Source organism: Myxocyprinus asiaticus, chromosome 32 (genome assembly GCF_019703515.2).
Source record: "Myxocyprinus asiaticus isolate MX2 ecotype Aquarium Trade chromosome 32, UBuf_Myxa_2, whole genome shotgun sequence".
Classification (NCBI taxonomy): Eukaryota; Metazoa; Chordata; class Actinopteri; order Cypriniformes; family Catostomidae; genus Myxocyprinus; species Myxocyprinus asiaticus.
This window is the reverse complement of record NC_059375.1, coordinates 308770-329928: the sequence shown is the minus strand read 5'-3', so window position 1 is coordinate 329928 and position 21159 is coordinate 308770. Positions and strand designations below refer to the sequence as shown.

The 21159-nt window shown below is 37.2% G+C and overlaps 1 protein-coding gene across 2 annotated transcripts in view; it reads right to left on the bottom strand.

Moving 5' to 3' along the window:
- Positions 1-21159, bottom strand: part of LOC127423030 (DNA topoisomerase 2-alpha-like) — a 62021-nt gene that overhangs the window by 2082 nt on the left and 38780 nt on the right. The window contains exons 22-33 of one of the 2 annotated variants that reach the window (XM_051667007.1): positions 19315-19449; positions 15287-15487; positions 13615-13810; positions 11768-11859; positions 11535-11678; positions 11372-11455; positions 10596-10793; positions 10260-10437; positions 8471-8608; positions 6955-7120; positions 6817-6869; positions 6011-6151 (exon numbers count right to left, since the gene is read on the bottom strand). In XM_051667007.1, the coding sequence (XP_051522967.1) occupies positions 6011-6151; positions 6817-6869; positions 6955-7120; positions 8471-8608; positions 10260-10437; positions 10596-10793; positions 11372-11455; positions 11535-11678; positions 11768-11859; positions 13615-13810; positions 15287-15487; positions 19315-19449 (1726 nt within the window). The remainder of the gene's footprint in view (positions 1-6010; positions 6152-6816; positions 6870-6954; positions 7121-8470; positions 8609-10259; positions 10438-10595; positions 10794-11371; positions 11456-11534; positions 11679-11767; positions 11860-13614; positions 13811-15286; positions 15488-19314; positions 19450-21159) is intronic. The other variant, XM_051667008.1, reaches the window with a different exon arrangement.

Below are 21159 nucleotides of genomic sequence, written 5' to 3'. Positions count from 1 at the left end.
GCAGCTTTTATATCATATTCCAAGTCTTCTGGAGTTGTACGACAGGATTTGGTGAGTAACAACGTGAAATGTAAATCCATTCATGAGCAATATGAGAGATCGTTCACAGTGGCTCATGTTCTTTTAGTGTGGTTTTCCTTTTGTGTTCTGCATAAAAGTCAAACGGACAAGGAAAGCAAAAAGGAGGAACTTCTCGTTATTCCTCTATTGCCACATTTATTCCTTTGCTTAACAAAATGCTACATTTTTCTATGAAATGATTTGAAAATCTTTTATCATCATTTACTCATTGCTTTATTTTTTTTTTTTTGGCTATTTGCTCCTGGTTTTGTTTGCCATGAGACAGAGTTTCAAAATGTCTAAGTTGCAAATGAGAAAAGCACCATAGAGTGTCAATAAAAATTATCCATGCTTTTTGTGGGGTGTATTTTAGATCTTCCGAAGCCATGTGATCGCTTTGTTGCTGAAAGACTTAAAAGTTGGATCTGTTCTTTACACTATCAGCGTTCCCAACTGCCGAAACAGTCAGATCCCGAATTTGCCACCTCAACAAGCGTTACGAAAGCTTTGACAGTGATGTCAAAAACATTGTCGCAATTGGTCACATGACATGCAAGAGCCATTCTAAAGGCCTTTGCAAACTAAGCCATTCTCACCAGGAGCGAACATTCGCGTGGCAACAAAAGCGAACCTTTTTTTGTGTCGATTTTGTTTCTTCGCCAGGCGAACAAATGTCCTGACCCATAATATGTAAGCTTTAGATCACGTTTCAGAAGCCATTGCCGTTACCAGAACCAGAGCAACAGATGGCACTAAAAGCACAGAAAGCTGTTTTGATCACCGACATTAAACAGTGAAGTAACTTGAGAAAGAAACCCTGAACCAGCAGTGAGGATATTTATTTCATTTGCATCAAATGCCTTAAAGGAATAGTTCACCCAAAAATGAAAATTCTCATTCACACCCTGATGCCATCCCAGATGTATATGACTGTCTTTCTTCAGCAGAAAACAAATGAAGATTTTAGAAGATAGAGTTCTGTGAGGTCCTTGTAATGCACGTATACAGGTGGCAGATTATGAGAGCTGAATGGAAACAGCGCAAGGAGTGGAGTGGCATGATTTTGCCTGGAGTGAGGAGCGGGGTTTTAAAAAAAAAAAAAAAAAAAAAAAATCGGAGTGTCACTGTTTTCTCTTGCTTCAAGAGCGCTCCATCACGAGCACAACACCTGTTAACGGCCCTTAATGCAATAATTCACCACATGTTAAGCAGTGTTGAACACTATTGGCATGAAGGAGAGATTAACTATAAAGAATGTGATAAAAAAATAATTAAAGTCTAGTGGCACTTGGTAATATTTGACCTCCCGCATTAAGGTTACTTTCGCTTTCACTCTCTGTATTCTATTCACACTCCCTATTATTGAGGCATGCTTGCGGTAAAGCTCGAGTTAACTACCTGCTCGTGTCTCGTCTCTTTATTCCTCCATCAACTGACGTATATTAAAAATTAATGATGGGATGGGCAAAGGAGAACACGAGTGGGGAGGTGATTGCCACGATCAAAGGTTCATTGTGAGATCCTAAAAGATGTGTCCAGAAAACATGATAATCCATTCACATGTGGAAAGAAAATCTAAAAGGTCAGTAATACATATATCTCTGTCTCTCCCCTATTAAATATTTTGAATAATCATTCTAATCTAAGGCATCGCAATCTTAACTGTAGGCTATTTTGTCTCGCATTAAATAGAATTAGATAAGAACATTTAACGACCTAAAACACCAACTGAACTAAACAATGATAATATTACGTAGTTTGACTTTAATCGATTGCCATCTAAATGTATTTTAGTGCTGTAGGCTAATTTATGCGTTATATATTTGCAGTAGAGCTCGACCGATATGGGATTTTTGAGACCGATACTGATTTTAGAGGGGGAAAATTCACAGATTACTGATATGGTGGCTGATATATTTAATTTTTGAGCTGGAATGAAAACAGACCTTTTCTATGTGGATTGTTCACCGATTTTGCACCGATACGACTATGCAAAGATACTCAGAAGGCTTTCTTAAATATTTTAATCAAAGAATATTTGACATTATTATTATACATTGTCAACAAATTCTAGAAATGAACACTGAGAAAATAAAGAATAAGTAAAAATACAATAAATAGCTTAAAAAACATCAGTACTGTATGTTTAGTATCAGTCAAATGCTGACCATTAAAATAAAGAATAAATAAAAATAAAATAAATATCTAAATAAACATCAGTACTGTTTAATATCAGTCAAATGCTGACCATTAAAATAAAGAATAAATACAAATAAAATAAATAGCTAAATAAACATCAGTACTGTTTAATATCAGTCAAATGCTGACCATTAAAATAAAGAATAAATACAAATAAAATAAATATCTAAATAAACATCAGTACTGTTTAATATCAGTCAAATGCTGACCATTAAAATAAAGAATAAATACAAATAAAATAAATAGCTAAATAAACATCAGTACTGTTTAATATCAGTCAAATGCTCACCATTAAAATAAAGAATAAATACAAATAAAATAAATAGCTAAATAAACATCAGTACTGTTTAATAGCAGTCAAATGTTGACCATTAAAATAAAGAAGAAATACAAATAAAATAAATATCTAAATAAATATCAGTACTGTACAGAGTCAAGATGAACAGCGGCAGCGGTGTTACACTGTATTCTGCTATACAAGTTCAGGGGAAAGTTTCAACGGTGGAAAACCAGACTTTTAAATATTACATTTTGTAAATGCAACAACTGGAACTGTTCGGTTGAACAGTTGGTGAATACATGTTTACTCATTAGCTTCCACTCAGCTGACAACAATGAAAGTAGCTACGTGATTAGCTAGTTAGCTATACACTCGTTGTCACGGAGAGCAAAAGATGGACTTTACTTTCCAGCATTGTGTCTCACCAATTAGGTAACAACATAGCGTGAAATCAACACTCAGACACAATCCACCACCGCACCGTTGTCTGCTGAGCTGCAAAAAGATGCTCTGATGTTTACCTTTCAGTCTGCTACATTACTGACTGCACTGACAAACTATAGCTGGCTAACAGCAAACAGACATGAGTGACATGGTTGTCAGGGACAGGGTTAATGTTATATTAGTTATATTGAAAAGGGAAAATGATGGGGGTCATTGTTTATTAACTTTCCAGTATGTATTTCACAAACTAGTTAACTTTCAGAGACACCGCTGAACTCCGCCCTGTCTGCAGAGCCACCGTCAGTTCAGCTCTGTAAACAGGAGTCGGAGCCGATATATCGGTCGGGCACTAATTTGTAGATGAAGAAGCTCAGCAAACGCGAACAGAGAGAGGTAGATTTAACATTTTTTAATTCAAAAGCAAGTATTTCTAAAAGTGAACTCTGCATTAGACATATAGCTTTGATAGTCTTATCTAGATTTGGGAAAAAAAAAAAAAAAAAAGTGTAGAACATTGAGAACTTAATTTTTTCGTTCACAGAATTATAGGGCAAGGTTAATTAAAAGTGCAATAATAGAAAATAACAGGCAATAATATATAGGCCTAATAATGTTTTGGTAGTTTATTCAATTGATTTAATGTTTTTTTATTTATTTTTTTTTATCTAGTAATTTAATATATTAAATACAGAGACTGTTGCAGACATTACTCAAAAATAAGCTATAAAAATAATTTTATTTAGCCTTGGGCTAATGTTAGTGTTCCAGTAAATCACACTGTTGCTTTTCTTCTAGTATTGCGTATTTATTTTCATTTAATACATCATCTGGATGGAGGGCTGTGATATTGTACAATGGCAAGCAAACATGGAGCGGGGTTTCTCTAATCCAGGAGCGTGGAGTGAGCAAGGAGTGAGAAAATGGATAACCCAGAGTTGAGCTAGAGTGGAGTGATTAAAGGATGCTGAGCGTGGAGGGGAAATTGTTGCCGCTCCACTCACAAACTATGACGGGTGCCAGCACTTGGACGTCCAAGTCACATTTAGGCAGCATAAAAGTAATCCATGCGACTCCAGTCGATCAATGAATGTATTCTGAAGCTAATCGATGTTGGTGTAAGAAACAAGTCGATAATTACGTTTTTAACTTTAAATCGACGCAATATTTGTTACTGAGATGCGACTACCTTCACTAAATACTTTAATGGAGCTTTTAAATGATTGTGACTGTACCTGTATCTGCTTTTATGTCTGTTATATTGTTGGTTCATAATCTTGTTATATCAAGATCGTACTACTTGCGAGACTATTCTGGCAGGACTTACACTGCACGTACAATCAAACATTTCCTAGAGTACCACTGATACTACACATCTTGGATGTCTCCCTTATTTGACAATTCAGAGTAGGGCTGGGCGGTGTCTTAAATTATATCTCGATACCTATTGACGATATTCAATATATCTCTCAATAATTATGTATTTGCTCTAAAACGGCTTGTGTTTTTTGTTGTTGTTTTTTTGTTTTGATTTTATCAGAGGAACCATCATTTCATCCAAACAGCTATTGTAGCCAAGTAGATTAAATATTTTAAAGACATAAAATAAAAATCGAATAATTCATTTTTCATTAAATAAACATGGGAGAATGCAATTCAATAATTTTCATTGATATGCACTTTATATTTATATTTCATAAGCAATGATACATAGTAGCTTAATAAAAAACATTATTTACCTTCAAATGTTTTTACTGCGCAAAGCTACTTCACTGACTTATTTTTGAAACCCCAGTTGAACATTGCATAATACTAAATTATTACTGTGGGACATGTCAGGTTGATTATTATAATATAATTCTGAATTATCATTATTATTCTGATTATTAGATGTGCGTTATATTTCTGTTCTGTTTACTTCATCTTCACAAGGAGCTTTTATTTCGACAGAAAAGGAGATGTGTATTTGACAGTTTACAATGTTCTTCATTCCCTAAAATGCTATAATCTCCTTTTCTGTTATTCTGTGCCGCATTTGTAGATTTGTATTAATAACTTGTAACTGTTACTAATGTTTGGATTTGTGCGAATGCTTGAACCTGCATTACTTTGATTTCACGATGCATGTGAACTGAACAGAGCGCCGTCATGTGCGTGCACACAGATCAGCGCGTCACTGACTTGTTCTGAATCACACACAGACCATGTTTACCTGTCTTTGAAATCACAGCCTTTTGTGGATTAATAATCACATATGACCAACTTGCCATTTTAATGTTATTTTGTTTAACTGTGCAGCCCTGAAGGATTGTGAAATTAGTCTTCTGATGCGCTCTTTATGAACTTAAATGGCCAAATGATATTGGCCGATATTCAAGATATTGGTCAATTTTGCATCGTCAGCAAAATTCTCGATATTATCGTTAAAATTCGATATATCACCCAGCCCTAGTTCAGATCATGGTGCACTCCACTAATTAGCTAAATCAGTAAAATCAGGAGTGTTAGACAAAGGAGACATCAACAATGTGTATTGTTAGTGATACTCCAAGAAAAGGTTGAGAAACACTGATTTAAATTATGATACCTCTGCAACAGTTCGGCATAGAAACAAAAATAATTCAAAAGCTGAGACCTTCCTTTTCACAGTACAGCATAAATCTCAAAATGTGACCCTAGGTCAATGCGAAATAATGGAGCAAGTCACAAATGTTCCCGTGGTGAGAAATGAATTTTTACAAATTTTCCATGTAGTCTCAATTAATGAGGTTGTAAAAGCTGCAGGCATTACACATCATATTTAGAAAACTTCTGTTTAAAATAGTTTTAGATACAGCACAGCATGTCACATCGCACATCATTTAAACGTTCAAAAAGTATTTCATGTCAATAACCCATTTATATATTCTTATGACAGTAATGTTCTCCATTGCAGAGATAGTCAGTATGTAACTAATGAACTTCCTGTGCACTACAGAGCGGCTGATAGTTTCTGCAGGTGCACACAGGTGAGGAACAATATTCTAGTACCTGTTGCTTTTTTCTTCGGAGCAGCACTTGTCTTCTTTGCAGCTGGCTTCTTGGCAGCTCCATCAGTTGTTTTCTTAACTGCCTTCTCTTCAGCCTTTGGTGGAGGTTTAGAGAGCTGCTCTTGGTTGATCTCAGATTGAGCTAGTTTGGAAAACAGTTCACAAATAAACCAACAGAGATAAAAACATATCAGATGATCACCAGATCTCCACCAGACCTAAACTAGGGCAATGATTATTTGGCTGACAATTAATTGTAAAACAAATAATTGTGATTATGACGATTAACTGTCCATTTTAGGGCTATGACGATTTATTGTCTCTTTAAGGGCTTTCATGATTACTTGTCATATAAATTGTCATATTTTTAAGGTGTACTTTTTTCTGCATGTGTGCTTCATACACCTTAAGTCATTTTTACATATTTAACTTGAAATGTATAAATCAAATAATAAAATAGGGATAAACTATGATTTCCATTTAAGGCTTTAAAAACTTATGAATGACATGAAAAATAATGTTTTAAACATCAAAATATTTCTAAATACTTAAATTGTGTCTCTTTTTGGTGAACTTTAGTTGTCAGTTTTACTTTTACACTTAAACTCATTTTACACATTTACATTTTATAAAATTATAACAAAAAAATTAAATATAATTTTTATATATATTTTAATGGATTTATATTATATTTTAATTAAAATACAATATTGATTCAAATAAAGATATTTCTTAAAAATACAAAAACTACGAAAAAAAAAAAAACTGTAAAAAGAAAACACTGGTGCAGAGATGAGTGATACTTACAGCTGGGCTGTTTCTCTGCCTTTGGTTTGCTGGTCTTTACAGAAGCTTTTTTCCTGAAAGAATTATGCAAGTTCTTTAAAAGCCATAAGAGCAGGAGAAATCCTCAGTATTAGTGAAGAATCTTCAGGAAGTTCTTACGGTATCGGATGTGGAGGGGAGTCCATGTCACTATCGGGTGCAGCAGTGGGTTCTGGGTTGAAGGACTCATCCTCCTCAATGACAGCACGCTTCTTCTGCTTACTGTTCTTCCAGTCATCAAACTCATCCTCACTGCTCGACAGACTGTACCTCTTTTCAACCGTAGCTGCAAGAACACACAAAAATTATGTTGAAAAGTTAAAACTAATAACTTGAGCCATTTTCAAATTTACTTCGGTTTCAGTTTTCTTACAGGGCTCCTCCACCTGCTGACCAATGAATAAGCATGACTTTTACAGTCATTTATGATTATAAGGATTAACAGATTTTTAGATTGCACTCTAAAAACTATTTCTAGCCAATGTAAGGCTCTATGAAATCCAATATATTGGATGACGTGCTTATATAAAAAATGAAGTGCTTCTATACAATGGACTTTAATAATGTTAAGCTTTAAGGCTGGCAAGTGACCATTGTATACGCAGGACAATCCACGGTTAGGTATGCACTAAACGATTTTAAAGCACTTCGCTTCATATGGTTCTTTGCCTCCACTTCATGCATTAAAATAACGCTTATCCCTTACATTCAAATATAATTATTACCGATATCACTTATTACATTGAAGAAATTGCAACAAATATATTACTCAAAGTAAATGTAATTTAATTTGACACGTCTAGATTAATTGAGCTTTTATTTTATCGGAAAACCGAATGAAGCACTTTCAGTTTGGGTTTTTCTGGCAACAGATTCTCAACTTCAGATAAGCAGTTTGCTTTGTACCTTAACATGCTTATTAAACCGCAATGACTGCAATTGAATTAGATAAACATATGGTCTGAATGTGCTACGCACTTCAAGGTTAATGAGCGCTCTGTTGTCTGTCATCTATTACACACACAGCGCTCGTGATAATCGAGGATTTATCAGTGTATGAGCAGGCAGCTTTACACATTCACTTTGAAGCGTGCAGCACATGCAGATTACATATTTATTTAAATCTCAGCTTTTTGTGGTTTACCCACACTTGGACATCTCAATTTTAAATTTGATTATTTGTGCATCCATACATTCATTTTATCCCAAATATGTCCAAATTCTGTGATATTTTATAATTAATTCTGTTATGACTGGATTCTGCTTTTCCTTCTGTGTTTTCTGCATCAAGGAAATCATAGGGCTCTACTAATACAAATATTTTAATGCTGCGCTAAAATAATAGTAGTAGTTTGTCTTTAAATTCATGGACACATTTCATATTTATATTGTATTTTGAGTAATTATAACAGTTAGAAAATAAGAGTAAACAATCTGTAAATAAATCTGCAGAAATTTAGTTATTCACATTGAACAATTTAAGAACAGTTCATTTTTCAAGGTTTTGCATAGTTTTAAAGCACCAATTAACAAATAATGTTTTGATACCTCACTTTATAAACATATTGTACGTGGTACATTTATGACAGATCACTGAACCTCACTGACTGACGACACGTGTGTGTAAAATGTTCACCCTTGCGTTCTCTCTTCTCTCTAGGAGCCACTTCCTCAGGGATGACATCAATGTCAGACTCCTCTTCTTCATCTGACCAGGGGTGGTTCTTCTGCACTGGTTTAAAGGGCAGGGTGGACTGCTTGCCTGATTTAGAGCCTGAGACATAGGCAAGATTAAATATTAGGATCATGCAACACACGTACCTAAAGAGTTCTCAAAACTATTCCCATGTCTGTGGGGAAAAGCAAAGCAACACTGTATGCACATGGGTTTTATAGAGCACAACAGAAGTAAAAACGTTTTTCCATTAAGAAATTGAGCAATGTATAAACTTTAAGACGGACCTAACATAATGCAAGATTAAGCAATGATATAGCCTTCCCAAGAAGCCATAAATCAGTGAGATTTTAACATCAAAAAAATTGCAGAATTCCTGGGGAAAGACTACACTACCAACAATCCTGTAATCACAGAAGTTTCAGATATCATGGAGAAACTAAGAAAATATCAGTCCTCCAACACTCTCAACATATATAAATATACAGTATACTGTATATAACTGAACATTTTTACAATCAATCGTGTTAATTAACTTTAAGCTATGAGAGTGTTTTTAAAGATTTCCTTTTAGTGGCATACCCAAAATTAAAGGCTTACAACTCCAAAACAAGACCAAAGAGGGTCAATTGTTTGGTATCATTTTAAAGAGAACTTTTCAAATTTTTAATGATATAGATTGACAAATTCTAAGACTCTCAGTTTAAGAAACTGCAAAATATTTAGCCAAAAAATTAACTTTCTTTTCTTATTTTTCTGATTTGACATTATATATCTAAGGATGTAAATAAGGTGGCTCCGAAAAACTGCTCGTTTTGTTCCCAATCAGGTCACCTGTAAAAGAGTAGCATTTTGTGTTGATATGACAAAGCAATCAAAAGTTATAGAATTACAAATATAATTTATCATAATGTCCAAAAACACCTCCATGCGTCCAAAAGCCTCTCCAAACAAATAAAACATAATAATTGTACACAAGATCTAATTACACATGCAAATACAACAATGGCTACTGGTTTGCTCTTTCTCCAAAGCATGCAGGCACGCATAATGAGATCTTATTTAGTTTCACTGTGTCATTTGAGTCATCATTAAGTCATGTACTTGGCGCAATCTCCTGGTGGTCATATGCAATTAGGGTGAACGATCCTCTCTGCCCATATTTGGATGACTTCCACCTCTAATTGCAGATATTTGAAACCTAATACAATTGGTTTAGCGTTCCATGACACTGGAAAACGTACTACATAATTTCCAATTAAGTCATCTGACCCAGTAAAGCCAATGTGCTTTTAAAAAAATAGGCTGGTTGTATTAGACTTTTTGAGAACTTTCCAATTACATATGGCACATGGCTATTTGATCAGTTTGCTGTTTTTACCAATTACAATAATATGTGCAGTGCAAAATTATTAAAAAATTATCAAAATGGAACACTTCCAATTTGTCTGCAAATTTCAAAGCACTTCAGATTCAGGTTAGGTCATATTGTCTACATGCATTGTAAAGTAGAGCTTCTAAGCTTTAAAAACGATACATATGTTGTGTTGGTAAAGACTGTAGTTATTAATATTCTGATAATTTTTCTTGGCAGACCCTTTAATCTCACTAATCATTGGTTTGGTTCAAGGCTTTGAAATGCCTATAGAAAATAAATAGGACTGAAAAGTTAAAAAAAATAAAATAAAATAAAAAAACCTCTATACTCCCTAGACCTCCAATTTATATGGTTTTTTGTTCTCACTCTTGCCTTTAGCTGCAGGCTCTTTGATCTTCTTGGAGATTCTTGCAGTCAGTCCCATCTCTGATCCGTCAGCTCCAGTGCCTGCTTCATCATCAAACTCCATCTTCATCACCACACCACCATCCTCCTTCTGAAAACGGACAGTGAGCATTCTCAGGCCTTTGATCGGCAAAGGACAAAAAAGCTGGAAAATGTACAGAACAAATACTGTGGCACAGCAAACAACCCCAACAGCTTTGAATGTCGCTTAGTCTTCGTTTAAAAAAAAAATAAAAATTGTTTTGAATCTTTTGTTTTTAACTTGAGAAACTGGTCATACCACCCACCCCTACACACACCCACCTTTGCAGCTTTGCCTCGTTTGGCTCCCTCCTTCTTGACGGCCTGGTCCTTCATGGTGCTGGTGATGCGGGGGATGACGCGGCGGCCCTGAGGGGTGGGCATAGTCTCATTCTTCACCTTCACCATCTTTGATCTCCCTGCTTTACTCTTCACCTGAGTCACCACATTCACAGACTCCAAATCCTTCTGCTCCACACGCTACACACAGAATCAGCAATAAATTTAAGAAATCACTAATTAAGACAATAAAACGTTTAAGACAATAATAAATACATTACTATTGAACACTTTAAGGTTATCAGTGAATAATTATGTATTTCACTCTGTTCCCCACACAAAGTAATCATATAGTTCAGAAGACATACCACTTTAACGCTGCTTTTGTGGAGTTTTATTTAACTTAAACTTATAATCACGGTAACATCTATTCCATTGCTAGAAGGTTATATAGATTTGGAATAATATTAGGGTGTGAAATACTGAAACTTTGATCAAATTGGCACATTTTCACATGTGAAGAAATAGTTTTCATGGCAATTTGGAGAAAACAGGAAGAAAAAAAACTAGTTTAATTCTTGAGGGTCAGAGAAAGGGTGGGGCTAAACTATGGTTGTTTTTTCACAGAAAAATAAATAAATAAAATTTTACCTCAGGGAATAAATTTAATGATATCAAAATTTTAAATTTCAATTAAATTGATTAAAAAGGAGTATAAATGTATAATACGCCTCCTTTAACAGTATTCTTGATCAAGAGAGTTCTGCGTGAGGTTTTACCTCCAGCTCCTCAGTGAAGGCAGCGAGATCTTCTCTCCACAGATCAGCAGGAGCTTTCCTCTTCAGTGTGTTCAGCTCGACCAACTACAGAAGAGAGCGAGAACATTTAAGTCCAGTCTTATCAAACACCAACTCAGCACTGCATCACAGACTCAATGTTCACCTTCTCATCCCTCTGTCTGCACAACTCGTCTTTCTTCTCTTTAGTGAGGAACCACATGGGCATGCTGAGCAGATAGTTATAATCAGGACCAGATGTCTCTTCCTCTTGTTCCTTATCGTCGTCACCATCGTCCTCCTCAGCTTCCTGACATACACACAGCAAATCACCTGTAACCTGCAACAGTATGGAAGTGAAGGATTTCATTGGATAAACACATGTATTGTGTGGCGTACCTTCTCCTGAGCTTGTTTCCAAGCCTTCACAGGATCTGAGTCATAGCCCATCTGCTGAAGCATACGAATGAGCTCCTTCTTGGGTTTATTTTCTAAAAATAACACAAAGTCTTCATAATTAGTCTTAAGAGGCCTATTTGATTGGTTACAAATGTGTTATTAGGACCTGCAAAAATATATTTTTTTCTGCTGGACCAGTCAAGCCATTAGTTCAGATTTTTACTTGGGCACTTGAGTATTTATACTTGGACCCACAAAAAAAAAAAACTATTTTCATCAGAAAAAAACATACTTCTCATTTAATATCAAGTTATATATATATATATATGTAAACAAACCTATTTCAGTGTTGCCCCTATATGCATTCTGCATGCATTCCCCTACACACTTTCCTTGTGAATATTAATGAGCCTTCACCTGTCATCTTAACCATATGTTTTGGAGTGCATTTTGCCCAATTCAAAAGCGGAATGAAACAGCGTTACAAGGACCATTTAGTAACATGGCTCAATGGATAGAGCAGCGCGAGTGCAGAGCAGGTGCTTTAACTCATGCAGATAATTAATCAACAGCGCTAGATGCTATCTGGATCAATTATCAACACAGCAGAATAAGAGAGGTGCATGAGCACAGACACATGCGTTTATTTGCAGACTAGTAAATATGCAATATTATTGGTAATTGCATGGATGCGACCAAAGCAGGTGCTGGTGCCACATTTACAACGGGCCTTTTGAGGGCACAAATAAACCCTGCTGTGTCCCAGGTTAAAATTGAGTTCGACACCACTGTTTTAAGCTATTCCTCCACCAATACACGTTAATACTGGTCCGGCATTGCAGGTTTGCGCACACAACAGCACCGCTGCTGAAAAAAAAAATCTTAGTGGAAACACTGCATTTACAAATACTTTGAATTTCTAACTACATAATTATCGAACTATGTGATCATGAAAATTATGATTTCATACTTTTTTGCTGGAAATCAATTTTACAGAGCAAAACATTAATGGTTTGTTTAATGCATCACAATAAATTTTGACAATTACAACAAAACTCTATGCCTGCCAACCAGATAACGTTACCAAACGAACATTTAAATCAGCACAATTCACAGCAACAATAAATGAATCACAAAACCAAATATTAAAGTTAGCAAGGCATAAAAACACATCATCTGATGAAGACTCTAAATCAGGATGCATTCACATATGGAATAAATTAATTATGGGTGACTGGGAACATTTGCTCTTTCGTGATGCATCTATACAGCTGGTATCAGTGCAACCAAAGTATTACGGAGTGCATCTTTAAACGATCAAAAACCAGAACCATTAAATGGAATTGGTACTAGAATAGTTACTATTCCCATCCCTAATTCCAAATAAAACATACAGAGTTTGCAGTTTTATACTACAGGTGTTCAGAGTACACATTGGAACAATGAAGAGAAACTGTTGAATAAATAGACCTTATTCACGTTAGCACCATCTTTTATTTTTAATGGGAATGGAAACAAGGTTGTGAGGGATAGATTTGCCATCTCTTCAATGGCACTCACGGTAAAAAGCTCCTAGATCACATATGATTTTCCACAACTCATGTTATGTTGTCTGGAGTTTTTTTGTCTACTGAATGTTCTTGGAAAGATGTTTCAATGTTTTGTCCGCGGAACAATCCAAAAACACTTTAAACTGCAGTATAGCCCATTGACGAGACAGTACATCTATCCCTCGCAGCCTCATTGTCAAAAATCAAAGATGGCGCTGCTGTGAATAAGGTCTATAGAGTAGAAGAGAGCAACAGAAAAAAAAAAGAGAAAGAATGAAATATCATGGCACATCACACCGATGACCAGCTTCCCCTGAATCTTCTCCAAGATGAATCTGGCCTGGTTAGAGAGTCTGGCGTTCTCAGCTCCCAGCATTCCAAGCAGCCAGTCCTTCCTGAGCACGTAATACTTCATCCGCAGCTCAAAAAAATCCTTCAGGACGACCTGAACAGACTCATATTTCTTTAAACTGCCCACATGATCAAACAGCACCTGTGTGAGGATGACAGAGACCACAGTCAGCTGTAATGATAGGATTTCATCAAGCTAATGCAGTGTTTCTAGGCCTGTTGTGATAATTAAATAATCATCTGATCGCGGTTATTTGATCTAACGATTACCGTGCACTTCAAATTCCAATCAAATTTTACTGCCCAAATAAGGGAATATTAAGCGAACGGTGCATTTGTTTGACTTGTTCAAATGAACTCTGACCGTCTCAGTGAGCAAATCTACTGAAATACTCTCAAGTGCCCATTCACTCATGTGCCATCTGCAGTGAAAGTCATTCACACATCTGCCTGAAGAAAGATGCCTCTCTTATCATTCTTGTCTGTATTCTGAACATCAACACTCTTTTATAAACATATCTTTGCAGTAGTATCAGTGTCATCTTAAATTACAATAACAGAGTGTAACCAGCTCATATTATGGCCGTGTTTAACATGTTAGCACATTAGCGTCATGAATTTAGAATCCAAACAAGATAAATTAAATATTACTTTAAATCATCAGAGTGGTTAAAACAACTTCCTTTACTGACCTCATGTAAATTGTACTCTATAGAATGAGGTATAAGGTAATTGATAATACATTTTAAATGTCACATTAGTTCAGGTTTTACAGAGCGTCCTCATATTTAAATGCTCCTCTAAACGCCTCCCATAGCAGTGTGGCGGGTGTCTGAAAGTCCGCAAACAATATACAATTGCTCGGCTGTTTAGAACTTCTTTTTACCGCTGAACAAAAAACATCTTCTCTGGAAATATATTGGGGCCTTTACACATAACAAGTCAAACCAAATTTTATTCTCAATATGCAGTGAAATATCTTGCTGAGCAAAAGATCAATCTTGGGATTTTAAGTATCAATATCAGGACTGTTCAAAGAAAGATCACTCAGCCCAAAACCCTATTATTATTTTAAGCCATACATTTTGTTTTACAGGTTAAATATGGCAAAATCCTATACTAATGTACAGTGCGTAACAGAAGTTTATTCACACGAGAACATACACTGTTTTTGCTTTCGGCGTGAGCCATTGTGAATGAGATTCTCATGCATGTGCAAAGGAGAGCTATGATCAAAGTCAAGATTTTCACTGAAATATTTCTTTACATTTTTAGCCTTCTCTCACCAAAACCAACTGTATGCCTTCAGATCAACTGGAGTATGATGTATGATCACATGGATTACTTTAACAAGATGCTTTAAGCTTTAAAGTGAGTCACTATTAACAGCCATTGTATGAAAATAAGCAACCACATCTTTCTCTCGTTTCACAAAATTACCCTTTTGCTTTCCACAGAAAAAAATCTGTCATATGAATTAGGTAAGACATGAGGGTGAGTAAATGACAGAAATTTCATTCCGAATGAACTATTCCAGTTAACCATGTAAATCTGACAGTCCTACTCAAACAATAAAGGATGCATGTTGTACTGTACGTGGTGGGTGTATATTGTTCACCATGGAGTTACAGGTGAGCAGGTTCTGTAGTTTGAAGACTTTGTGCAATCCGGTGGCCTCGGCCTCTCTCAGCCGATCCTCGGTCATCTTAACGACGAAACGCACGGTGGTGTCTGTGTGATACTCTTTATAGTCTGTGATGAGAGGAGGAACTTTGTCCGAGCCATTCAACATCACCTCCAGCACATTCTCCTTATACATCTGATGGAGACACAAGCTATGTCAACAAATCAAAATATATATCATATGTTCCTGGTCTTACATTAAATCATTTATTTTTGCACATTCATTCCATTATTGCAATGTTTGCATATTTTATCCTAACAACTTGCTAATCACTTTCCAAAATACTATAGCTTTCTAACTGTTTGACTTAAATTCAGTCTCTATCCATTTGTTTAATGCTAGTTGATAAATCAGAATCAACTTTATTGCCAAGCATGCTTACACATACAAGGAATTTGTCTTGGTGACAGGAGCTTCCAGTGTACAACAATACAAAAACAGCAGCAAGACATATATAATAAAAAAATTAAAAAAATAATTATACACATACATACAGACATACATTCACATGGGTAGTGCAAATCTAATACAATCTGTTATGTACAGTGCAAATGTTTTTTTGTTTTTCAGAGGAATGAAATGGCAGAAGAGGTTGGATGAGTTGGATGAATATAAGAAAGACTAAACTGTGTATTGCACATAATTATTGCTCAATGGGGCAATTTAACTGTTCAAGACATGGATAGCCTGAGGGAAAAAAAAAAAAAAAAAAAAAAGTTCCTGTGCCTGACGGTTCTGGTGCTCAAAGCTCTGAAGCGTCGGCCAGAAGGCAACAGTTCAAAAAGGTAGTGGGCAGGGTGAGTGGGGTCCAGAGTGATTTTACCAGCCTTTTTCCTCACTCTGGAAGTGTACAGTTCTTGAAGGGGGGGCAGGGGGCAACCAATAATCCTCTCAGCAGTCCGAACTGTCCTTTGTATTCTTCTGATATTTGATTTCGTAGCTGAACCAAACCAGACAGTTACTGAAGTGCAGAGGACAGACTCAATGACCACTGAGTAGAACTGTATCAGCAGCGCCTGTGGCAGGTTGATCTTCCTCAACTGGTAAAAGAAGTACAACCTCTGCTGGGCCTTTTTCACAATGGAGTCAATGTGGGTCTCCCACTTCAGGTCCTGTGAGATGGTAGAGCCCAGGAACCTGAATGACTCCACTGCTGCCACAGTGCTGTTTAGAATGGTGAGGGGGGTCAGTTTTGGGGTGTTTCTCCTAAAGTCCACAATGATCTCCACCGTTTTGAGCGTGTTCAGCTCAAGGTTGTTTTGACTGCACCAGACAGCCAGCTGTTTAACCTCCCTTCTGTATGCAGACTCATCGTCATCTCGGATGAGGCCGACGACAGTGGTGTCGTCTGCAAACTTCAGGAGCTTGACAGAGGGGTCCTTGGCGATGCAGTCATTGGTGTAGAGGGAGAAGAGTAGTGAGGAGAGCACACATCCCTGGGGGGTACCAGTGCTGATTGTACAGGTGCTAGAAGTGAGTTTCCCCTGTCTCACAAGCTGCTGCCTGTCCATCAGAAAGCTGGTAATCCACTGACAGATAGACGTGGGAACGGAGAGTTGGTGTAATTTATTCTGAAGTATAGCTGGGATGATGGTGTTGAAAGCTGAACTGAAGTCCACAAAAAGGATCCTTGCATATGTCCCTGGTCTGTCCAGATGTTGCAGGATATGATGCAATTCCATGTTGACTGCATCATCCACAGACCTGTTTGCTCAATAAGCAAATTGAAGGGGATCTAGAAAGGGTCCAGTGATGTCCTTCAGGTGGGCCAACACCAGTCTCTCAAATGATTTCATGACCACAGACGTCAGGGCGACAGGTCTGTAGTCATTAAGTCCTGTGATTTTTGGTTTCTTTGGGATGGGGATGATAGTGGAACGTTTGAAGCAGCATGGGACTTCACAATGCTCCAATGATCTATTGAAGATCTGTGTGAAGATGGGGGCCAGCTGGTTAGCACAGGATCAAAGACACACTGGTGAGACACCATCTGGGCCTGAAGCCTTCCTTGTCTTTTGTTTCCGAAAGACGCGGCTCACATCATCTTCACAGATCTTAAGTGCAGGTTGAGTAGCAGGAGGGGGGAGGAGGGGGGTTGCAGGAGGTGTTGGTGTTTGTGTGAAGTGAAGGTCAGAGTGGGTGTGGGGTGTGAGACTGGGCCTTTCAAATCTGCAGTAGAACACATTCAGGACATCAGCCAGTTGTAAGTTCCCTACAGGGTTGGGGGTAGGAGTCCTGTAATTGAGTTGTTTCATACCACTCCACACTGATGCAGGGTCATTAGCTGAAAACTTGTTTTTCAGCTTCTCAGAGTATCTTCTTTTAGCCACTTTGATTTCCCTGTTCAGTGTGTTCCTGGCCTGATTGTACAAGACTTTATCCCCACCCCTGTAAGCATCCTCTTTGGCCTGACAAAGCTGCCCGAGTTCTGCTGTAAACCATGGTTTGTCATGGTTGAACTTTAAATAAGTCCTAGTAGGAATGCACATATCCTCACAAAAACTGATATATGATGTCACAGTATCTGTGAGCTCGTCCAGGTCTGTGGCTGCAGCCTCAAAAACACTCCAATCAGTGCAGTCAAAGCAGGCTTGTAGTTCCAGCTCTGCCTCATTGGTCCATATCTTTACAGTCCTTACTACAGGCTTAGCAGATTTTAATAATAAAAAATAAATAAATAAATAAATAAATAAATTAATTAAACTGCTCTAGGGACAGAGCGATTTGCATCCTTTATTGTTGTGTAACAATGATCCAGTATGTTCCTGTCTGTGGTGGGGCATGTGATGTTCTGTTTGTATTTGGGCAGTTCACGTGTGAGATTTGCTTTGGTAAAATCCCCAAGAATAATAACAGAGTCCTAGTATTGTTGTTCCACGTCTGTGATTTGATCAGCCAACTGTTGCAGCGCAGCATTCAAACACGCGTTTGGTGTGATACACACTCACCAGAATAAACGAGGAAAACTCCCGCGGCGAGTAGAAAGGCTTACAGTTAATAAAGAGCGCTTCCAAATTAGGACAGCACATCCTCTTTAACATTGTTACATCTGTACACCAACTGTCATTGGTATAAAAGCATGTTCCACCGCCTCTCGTTTTCCTTGTTAACTCCGCGATGTGATCCGCTCTGAACAGCTGAAAGCCTGGCAGATATAACGCGCTGTCCGGAATGGCTTCACTCGGCCAGGATTCTGTGAAGCACAAGGCAGCAGAGGTTGAAAAGTTCTTGTTTGTGCGGGTGAGGAGATGTCCGTTTTGTTAGGGAGAGAGCGGAGATTCGCAAGATGAATGCTCAGCAGCGTTGTTCGTAAGCCCCACCGACGGAGCCTGACCAGTGCGCCTGCTCGTCTCCCTCGCCTGCGTCTCGTAGCGCATTTAAACAATACAGCCGCACCTCCGACTAGAATGTCAAACAAAATGTCCGAATACTCAAAATCCAGGAAAAGATTGACTGGTATATGCTGTCGAATGTTCAGCAGTTCATCTCTGGTAAAACTGACTGGAAAAAGATTACTAAACACAGGACAAACAAACAAAAACAACAAAAGAACTGAAGCGCTCCACACCGAGGTGGCCATCCGTGGCGCCATCATGATCATAGAATCAGCGCTAAGAGCATTAGCTTCATAGGAATGCATTGTTTGTTCAATCTTGTATGTGCCAAATGTGTGTTTACTGTAAACGGCCTTAAAGCTGATGTCATTTCTATCATCACCAAATGAAATTGCCAAAATAAATCACTTTCAAACAGATTCCAGAAAACCCGTCGTGAAATGTTTGTACAGATTGTCCCGCCCCAAGCTCTCAACATTGGTCGAGGCAATGTTGCAATGACACTAGATGGGCCACACAAACAAACAGCAGAATGTCAAATCTACATACAAATGGCTTACTTATGGTTGCCTCAGCATTAAGCAGAGCCATGAAAAAAAAAACAGCTTTAAGACAGACTTCACAAACCTGAGTCCAGGTTTTGACAGGCAGCTCGGTGATCTCAATGGTGGTGGAGTCAATGATGGCCACCTCTCCATTATTCACATACTGATTCCTTGTCAGTTCTTCAATGGTGCCTTTGAAGCCCCTAAAGCTGGGCAGCTACACGTTAATGGGTGTGACATTAATGTTAATATATAAACATGCTGGTTTATAACAATGTGTTTGGAAAAGTGATATAAAATAGACCCAAAGAGTATTTGGACACTTAACATATGAACATCACTGAAAGCACACTTTTGATAAACATTTCACAAAAATAATTTTGTTAGGTTTCAAATGATGAAGAATGAATACCAACATATTGTGTCACATTCTGGTTGTCAAACAGTATGCATTCAACATTTGCGTGCAGCTGATAGTAAATTATGAGCTCAGCTGCTGAAATTTCACATGGTTCATTAATATTCTTGATGCAATGTACATACAATTGCAATCAAAATTATTCAACCCCCCTGACCAGCAATACGTTCTGATGTGAATAAATGGTCAAAGTTTTTAATACACATTTGAGTTATTGAGAACAAGAGTTCAGAGTTCAGTTTACCCAAATTTAAAAATAAAAAAATAACTACTTCTCTCCACAAATGTCATGTCAAAAATATTCAACCCCCAAAGTCAATCATTTGTGGAGCATCCTTTATCCTTAATAACATCAAATAAATGTTTCAGGTAAGTGTTCTCAGGCTTCGGACACCTCTCTTAGAATTTTTACACATTTCTCATGAGCAAAAGCTTCCAGCTCATTGACATTCTTTGGTTTCTGTGCTGCCACTGATTCCATGAAATCCCAACAAAGATTTTCAAAAGGATTTTAATGATGGACTAAAGGGGCCATTCAAGGACATTCCACAACCTATCCCTGAACCAGATTTTGAACAACTTGGATGTATCCTTGGTGTTACCGTCTTGCTGGAAATTCCAGTGATCACAGAGCTTCAATTTACACACTCAAGGCATCACATTTTTGCCAAAATGGCCTGATACCTGAAAGAATCAATGGCGTCAGTCACATAGTCAGGATTTCCATTTCCTGCAGCTGCAAAACACCCCCATAACAGGACTGACCCACCTCCATGCTTGACTGTGGGGATGGTGTCGTTCTTGTCATCACCTTGTCATCTTACTCCAGACGTACTGCATGGGTCTAAAACTAATTTTCAGTTTAGTGTCATACGTCTATAAAACCTTCTTCCAGGACTCCACAGGTCTTTCCAAATTCCTTCTTGAATATTCAAGTCAACATTTCCCTTGGTGAAGTTTTGCTTTTTACTACACCCAAGAAGGTTGCTGTTGTACCATATTTAAAAATGTATGAATGGTGCTGCCAACTTTGTCTATTGGAAATTGAAGTGCCTTGGAAATGTACTTTTAGCCATGGTATTTTCTTGTGTAATGAAATAATCTCCTCTATTGGCTTTTGTGACAGCTTATTTTTAATTGCATTTTTTGCATAGAAATACATTTTTGCTTACAACACTAAACTTAAATTTTAAAACTTAAGTGCATTGTAGATGGCTTAATTTTGTTTTAAAACAATTACTTGTGTAGCCTTACATATTTAAGAAACAGTTACATGCAATAGGGGTTAAATAATTATGACATGGCTGTATAAAAAAAAAAATAAAAAAAATCCTGCTATTTAGAAATATTAGGATATATATATTTTCACACTATGACTACAGTCTCTGGGGGGGTTGAATAATTTTGATTGCAACTGTATATAGTTCTCATCAAGCCAGACAACTTTCATTATTATATTCAATAGGTCCACCGAACAGGAAGTCGGCCATTTTGGATTTTTTGAATATT